The sequence below is a fragment of the Prunus persica genome, chromosome G1, assembly GCF_000346465.2.
Source record: "Prunus persica cultivar Lovell chromosome G1, Prunus_persica_NCBIv2, whole genome shotgun sequence".
NCBI lineage: Eukaryota > Viridiplantae > Streptophyta > Magnoliopsida > Rosales > Rosaceae > Prunus > Prunus persica.
Genome location: NC_034009.1, coordinates 45,327,993 through 45,335,894, shown reverse-complemented (window position 1 = coordinate 45,335,894; position 7,902 = coordinate 45,327,993). Strand labels below are relative to the sequence as shown.

General features: G+C 35.9%; 1 protein-coding gene across 1 annotated transcript; it reads left to right on the top strand.

Moving 5' to 3' along the window:
• Positions 501–3,117, top strand: LOC18790188 (patellin-3). The gene is made up of 4 exons (XM_007222257.2): positions 501–1,919; positions 2,032–2,156; positions 2,291–2,441; positions 2,557–3,117. The coding sequence occupies exons 1-4, from the start codon at positions 837–839 to the stop codon at positions 2,809–2,811; spliced, it is 1,614 nt and encodes a 537-aa protein (XP_007222319.1). The 5' UTR covers positions 501–836; the 3' UTR covers positions 2,812–3,117.

Genomic DNA, 7,902 nt, shown 5'->3' with positions numbered 1-7,902 from the left:
TCGAGGAGTTTTGTGAAAAAGCTAAAAACCTCTAGGGGTGTTAGTATAAATAACTCAAATTTGAACCTTATAGAAACTCTATGTGTTATTAAAGTCACTCATGTATCTTATCATGCAATGTATAAAATGTTAAATATTGAAGTAAATCATTATAAATAAATAATTATGGCATGTTTAATATTATTTCATTAATTACTACATATTTTTTACACTCGCAGTGTTTGTCAACTCGTTATATAATCAACTTAAATAAGTTAAACCCATCATATAATGCATTTCCTTCCAATTTTTTTGTGATAAAGTAATAGATATTTGACTAAATAAACATCCTCCAAAGTTTTAAGAAATTTTTTCAAAATTTTCTTAAAATTTCAGTAGTTTTTAATTAATTTTTTTGATATTAATAATTTCTCGATATCTCCATATTTTTAAATTACTGATATTTTCAAAACCATCGATATTTTAGACCTTGATCACACTGGGAAACTCCTATCGAGTTTAAACAGAAGCTCTCAGCTGTATTGCCGTTAAAAAAAAAAAATGCTTTAAGAAAAAAGAGAAAAAATAGCAATTAAAAAAAGAGAGCATAGGATTCCAGATTCAAGCCAAACCCTCATTCACATCCCTGGCGGAGGTATGTGGTGAGCATGCGTTAACACAACGAGGCCATCGCTGACAAAACGGTCAGTTCCTAAATAAGCATCTCTCTCTCTTCATCTCTCTCACTTTACTCGTTTCTTCTTTCATCTTCTTCTACTAAGCAACTAGTCGAAAACCTACCAAACCCATCTCCCTCCATCTAATTCTTCAGCCCCCCTTTTACCATTTTCCCGAAAATGGCAGATGAAATCCCCAAAACAACCTCACCACCTTCAGACCAAGTACCACAGCCGACCTCTGAGAATGAACACCCAGCAGCACCTGCTGCAGCTGCTGAGCTTGAACCACTGCCTTTGACAGAAACAGAGGCCAAAGAACAAGAGCCACTTCCGCCACCACCGTCGCTGCCGGAGGTGACAGAGTCTGAGAAAGAAGAGCTGCCGCCGCCAGTGGCAGCAGTGGTGGAGACGGAGTCGGGGGAAAAAACTCAGAAAGAAGAGCCGGAGCGGAAGCAGATTCCTCGATCTTTGATTTCGTTCAAGGAGGAGAGCAATATAGTGGCTGATCTATCGGATTCCGAGAGAAAAGCTCTTCAAGAACTGAAGCAGCTCGTCCAGGAAGCTCTCAACGGCCACCAGTTCACTTCCCCAAAACTCCAAGAGGCCCAGGAAAAAGCAGCAGCAGCAGCTGAAGCACCACCACCCATTTCTGAATCAGAAACTAAACCGACCCATGAGCCCAAAATCGAAGAGAACCCATTGAAGGAAGCAGAGGAGGTAGCTAAAGAAGCGACACAATTGGCCGTTCCTCCAGAGGAAGTGTCAATTTGGGGAGTTCCTCTTCTCAAGGATGATCGGAGCGATGTGATTCTTCTCAAGTTTTTGAGGGCCAGGGACTTCAAGGTGAAGGATGCGTTTACTATGCTTGGCAACACGATCCAGTGGAGGAAAGAGTTCGGGATCGATGCTCTTGTCGATGAAGATCTTGGTGATGATTTGGAGAAGGTAGTGTTTATGCATGGATATGATAGAGAGGGTCACCCTGTGTGTTACAATGTGTTTGGGGAGTTTCAGAACAAAGAGTTGTATCAGAAAACGTTTCTCGATGAGGAAAAGCGAACCAAGTTTCTTCGATGGCGGGTTCAGTTCTTGGAGAGGAGCATTAGGAAGCTTGATTTCAGGCCTGGTGGTGTTTGTACTATTTTTCAGGTTAATGATCTTAAGAATTCTCCGGGTCCTGCGAAGAAGGAGCTTAGGATTGCCACCAAACAAGCCCTTCAGTTGCTTCAGGACAATTATCCCGAATTCGTTGCCAAACAGGTACTTGATTGTTCATTTTGGTATTTTGATACTTTTTGGGTTTATTTGATGTATACCAGGTTTGTGTTGAATGTTGATGTATTTTTGTTTGGTTGTGGATTTCTTAATTAAGGTGTTTATCAATGCTCCTTGGTGGCATCTTGCGTTGTACACCATGATCAATCCCTTCGTGACCCAGAGGACCAAAAGCAAGTTTGTTTTTGCAAGGCCAGGCAAATCTGCGGAGACCCTTTTCAAGTGAGTAGAGAGAATCTGTCTATCTTATGTGCCAAATTATAATCTGATATCAAGTTGGTTTTCTCATATTTTTGTCCCTTGTTTTTAATGCTTGGCTTGAACTTTGAATTTCAATTGATGTATGTATACTATAGGTACATTTCTCCTGAGCATGTTCCAATTCAATATGGTGGCTTGAGTGTGGATTACTGCGACTGCAACCCAGAATTCACCATTGCCGATCCAGTCGCGGATGTTACCGTTAAAGCGGGCACAAAACAAACTGTGGAAATTATCATTTATGAGGTTTGATTTCCATCTTTCCTTTTTGTTCAACTTTTATTGTTATCCATGTCTCTGATTCATGTCTGGTGATGAATGGGAAGATTACTTTAATTATTTGGATATTGATAAATTTCAGAAGTGCACCATTGTGTGGGAGCTCCGAGTAGTGGGGTGGGATGTGAGCTATGGGACTGAATTTGTGCCCGATACAGAAAATGGATACATAATTATCATACAGAAAGCCACAAAGATGAGCCCAACTGATGAACCAGTGGTGCAAAACAGTTTCAAAGTGGGCGAGCTGGGTAAAATATTGCTCAAGATCGATAATCCAACCTCAAAAAAGAAAAGGCTTCTGTACAGGTTCAAGATCGAACCCTTCGAAAACTAAGCAGGTTAAACAATCGTGCACGTAAAACTTCTGTTGTGCTGCACTTGAGGGGAAAGTGAAGAGGAAAGGCATTGCCATCATACTGTTTATCATCTTCATTTTGTTGTGTTTGTAAAGTAAATTGGGGTTTCTACTTGAGGTTTATAGTTGTAACTTTCGGTTTTGCAAAATAATTTTTCCTTCTCTTGTATCTTTTGGTTTGTTTTGTGGCATTATTAGAAACAAAAGTATATTTATATTCGAAAGGAAGCGAACAAATTTGAGGAAAACGGTGGCGTTATGAAAGTTGGGAGTTTTGTGTGACAACATTTTGGATCCTATGAGGCGTACGTTAAAAGTACATTTTTATTAGTTGGCAAACGCGCATCTCTATCTGTCCCAAACATGGATGGATATTCGAAGGATGAGGTTTTACACATGAAATCTGCATTTGCGATTTCATTTTCACATGTTAACCTCATTTTCAGTTGGAGTTTGTTTTCTTACACGCACTACTTTTATTTGGTATTAAAGAGGGCCAAAGCCCAGCACAAGGCCTCTTAAGGTCCATCCGATCAATGAAAATGTTATATTAGATGACCGGATTGAACCCTTACCACCATATACCTATGGGCGTGCTAAAGAGTGTGAGGTCCTCGGTGTTTTAAGTATAGTGGGTATTTTTTTTCCAATATTAAAAGAGGTATTAAAGTTCAAATTTCACTTTTCTATTAATAAATGAAAAGAATACTTATTATAAAATAAAAAAATAAAAAAACCTTGTTAATCGCTCTCAGCAAATCATCAGTACATTTATAATTGTACACGACGAGGGGGACACATCCATTCCATTCCTATAAGCAAGTTCCACACCATAATAAAATATAAGCTTAGTTGTACTAGTGTTTGTGAAACTAGGGTTGGTAATGAGTCGTGTTAAGAATAAACAACTTAAATTTGACCCGTTTAATAAACGTGTCATGTACAAGTTGACTCGCTACTTTCTCGTGCGAGTTTCAGATCGTGTCGGGTTGACTCGTTAATTGATAACAAATAAAAAATCATGAATTTAGATAATTTAATCAAGTAATTATTTTTATTTTATTTTATAAAATAGTGATTACATTTTGCCTCTCTCTATGTATGAAGATTGAGAAAGAGAAATAATTTTAAAAAATGAAGAAGAAGAAAGAAAATGGGTTGGCAAGTTACATAGGTAACTTAGCGGGTTGATTCGCTAATTTTCCGTGCTGCGTGTTTCGAGTTGTGTTGAAAATTGCCACGTTACGTGAAACTGTGATTAACTTTGCTCCATTGACCAATGTTTTAAGTCTCAATCAACCCCCTCGTGAAATTCGTTAATAATTTCATCAAAACCAATGGCGTGGCTCCTACATGGCCCTTCAAATTTTCTACCATGTTGGAGCTACATCAGTTTTGACAAAATTTCAAAGGGACTTTACAGTGGAGGATAAAATGAGACTCCAAATATATATCAATTAAGGGGGTAAGGAGGAATAGTTTGACTTTCGCGAAGCAATATAAGCTTTGATCATATTTTCATTGGGCACTACAATATTCAAGGCTAAATATGATATATCACGCAAATCTAAATAATCACGCGCGAAAGGTAACTGTCGAATGTTGATGCATTACGGGACTACTTACATAACCACCTACACTCATGAGTAATTGTCCTTAGCATTTCTTTTCTTCTAAATCTCCAAAGTTGAAATAGGATAAAGTCTTGATTAAGCACCTCTATTTTCTTCTTTTTTGCAATTGAATGGGTTGATTAATTATGCACTTTGAAATATGTTAAATAAGTATTATCTGGAACCCAAGTTGACTACTAGACCCTCATCCAAAATCAATCATGCTCAACACCTAGAATTTAGACTCAAACACTATGTTAGTGAGGGAGAAGATTGAGTTTTACTTTTTCAATTAAGTTTTAAACCACACGCCTTGTGTTAGTTGCTGACAACTTTAAGCATGTTGGTTGTTTGTAGCAGCTGGCTTATTTTATAAAGACAGACATAGCGACTTTATACGAATCTTGCAGGCTTGCAGCCGCAATTTGTGCTTCACACTGCCAGGGCTAATAAGATCAAGGGAGCATTTTTACTCGTTATTTTAACTTTAAGTATATATATATATATATATATATATTAATATTTCATATGTGTTTATAGACATAATTATAGTTCTATAAATATAAAGTAAAAAATTAATTATAATTATGTCAACCGACACATGTCAAGTGATGAGAATGATAGTAAAAATACACCTTAAATTCAAGTGACGAGCAAAAATAATTCCTAAAATCAAAGGAATAATAATGTTTTGATTTCACTGTGAGTATAATAATGTTTTGATTTCACCTTGAGTTCCGTTTGTTTTGCCTTGTTGTTTCCCATAAAACTATGTTGCTGAATTTGAGTACTGATTACTCATGCGTTCAATTTCTCAATTCTAAACTACTTTTGATAACATGTTTACTTATTATGAGTGAGTATTAGAATATATGGCTATCGAAATCATGTAAGCTTCATTATAATATTCATAATCCAATACATTCAAATCATAAATTGGATCAATTAGGGGAATAGTTCCAATTCCTTAGTTTTCATATTTCTAGGTTCGTGATTCGTGACTTCTCTTATATTCCTAGTAAATAAATATACCCTAATTTGAAAAATAAAAATAAAGAATATTCAAATTTAGGATGTAAAGCATTACTTTGACCAACAACAGCCCTAACTCACACGTGCCATCACTCATCATGCTTATAAAGAATTCTGTTTGCATTCATTATATTGTATGATATTTGTTTGGTGAGCTTTCGATTTTTAGGTACGTGGATTCGCATGGGTTGGTAACTTGGTGGGACAATTCTTTTTCCATTTGCTTTTTCATGTTGTGCACTGTCTTCGGGCAGCAATCATAATCAACCCATTGAAGGGACGTGGTGTTGGCTTTCTTGGTTTATAGTTTTGGCGTTCTTGCTGGGAACTTAATATCTAATTTCAGCTCTAACATTTTGTATTGTCCCACAGGACAACAATGTGTACCACCGAGCACATGTTATTATGTTCGTTAGTTGACAATTGAAGTGGCAAGAACAACGTGGCGGTAAACTGTTGAGCGTTGTTTTTATTTAACTGTTCGCTCGTTTGATTATCATTTTAGTTTTCAATTTTTATTTTTATTTTTTGTGAAACGAAGATTTATTTCAATCAAAACCAAAACCATTGTAAAAGATCCTCAACCAAATCATCTGGAATGAGCTCATGCGCCCACAAAGTTGCTTCAGCTAAAGAAAAACTAAAACCCTTTTAAAATTAGAGACATTAATTAATGAATTGTTATTTAGGTATAGTGTTGAATGTAGTCGGGTCCCAAAAGAGTTTCACAATTTTACAAGGCGTCCAGAGACAGTAATCGAACTTTAGTTCCCAATGGCACCCACAGCCCAACCCTCATACTAATTGGACCAGTCCACTTTTTTGTCAAATGAGCACAAGGTGCCAAATCCCAAATCCAGGGAGATGTTACAATGAGGGGAATTTCGGTGGGATCTGGATTCATTTGGGTAAGTGGGGTTGAATAAAGGGTTCAATCCAACCATCCAATTATTAGAAAAATGTAAGTTAATATTTTCTCTCTTGTTGAATCGTTGAAATTGGAATTGTGAAATGGTAACTTTTTTGGGAAAAATTAAATTCGAAAATCTCAATCCCTAATTTCCACGATTGAAAACGAATTCCTACTCAATTGGAATTTCGAAATGACAACTCTTTTGGTGGAAATTAAACTCGGGAATTTCAATCCCCAATTTCAATAATTTTTCCCCGTTCGTTATTTAATAAGTTCCATGTTTAAATTGTTAAACAATGAAAATATCAATTTCTAACTTTTAGCTAAATCCCGAGTTATTTTCCTCCATCCAAACATCAGATAAAGATATTTGGTTGTCTTTTTTCAGAGCGTTGAGTTGAAGGCCATGCATGTTCACCAATGCAAAAGGTATTTGACAGCAACATACCAGTTCCACAATTCTTATCACTAATAGCCAACGGATGATCATAAAAACCCTTGGAAGCATTTAATTTATGTATTTAATAGAAAAGGGAACTGATGATAAGGTGGCTTAGTGGAAAAATATCATACAAAGAAAAAATCAGCATGAAATGTAGCAATCAACACAAAGAATCTCCAACCACAACACAATTATAAAACTATAAAATTACCATTTAAAAAGAAATAATATTAATAATTAGCAGATGCCTTGTAATATTAAAAGTGTGATCATAGTTTGACCCTGTTGCTTCATCTTGATGATAAAATTTAATTCAGTAATAATAAATAATTATTTATGTTTAATTAATTAAAGGTGGTGGGGAAAATGATTACGAACCAAACATGGGGCCCTAACCCTAGGAAGGAATCAAGATGAATAAAGCTACCTAAAGAAGACAACTAAGAAGGCTGCTTTTTCCAAAAGTGATTGATTGCCAAAATTACTGCCCAACTTTCTTTTTGTTTTTTTTTAAATTTTATAGATTTTTAAAGTGATAAAAAAAAATATTTACAACGGAAAGTTATCATGAATGTTAACAACATGTGCAACCCTTTGTTCCCTCCCAGGTATGATTAAAGAGCTCATGGAATGAAATGACTGTGCTGTGCTCTGGTCATGGATATACTTTTTTTTTTCTTTTCCAGACCAAGAAAAAAAAAAAAAAACTTTTTTCCTTTTCTTTTTTTATTTATTTTTTATTTTTTGTTTTTTAACGGTCTGTAATTCCACTATGGAGTTGCAGAGGAAAGGAACAAGACAGTGACGAAGAAAAATGGTCCAACTCCTCCTTCGATGCACCGAACACTATAAAATTCGAATTGTTTGGTACCAAGATGTTTGTTTTTTAACCTCGAAAACGCTGTTAGTTTATAAATGAAGAGGAAAATCCTGAAATTTTAGCTTGTACCTCGGCTGGCCCAAATCATGATGAATCTTACTAATGTGGCATTAACTTTTTCTACTTAGGACAGACTTAAGTTTGAAAAAAAGGATGATTAGTAGTACCACCAACCCACGGGGTAATCGAA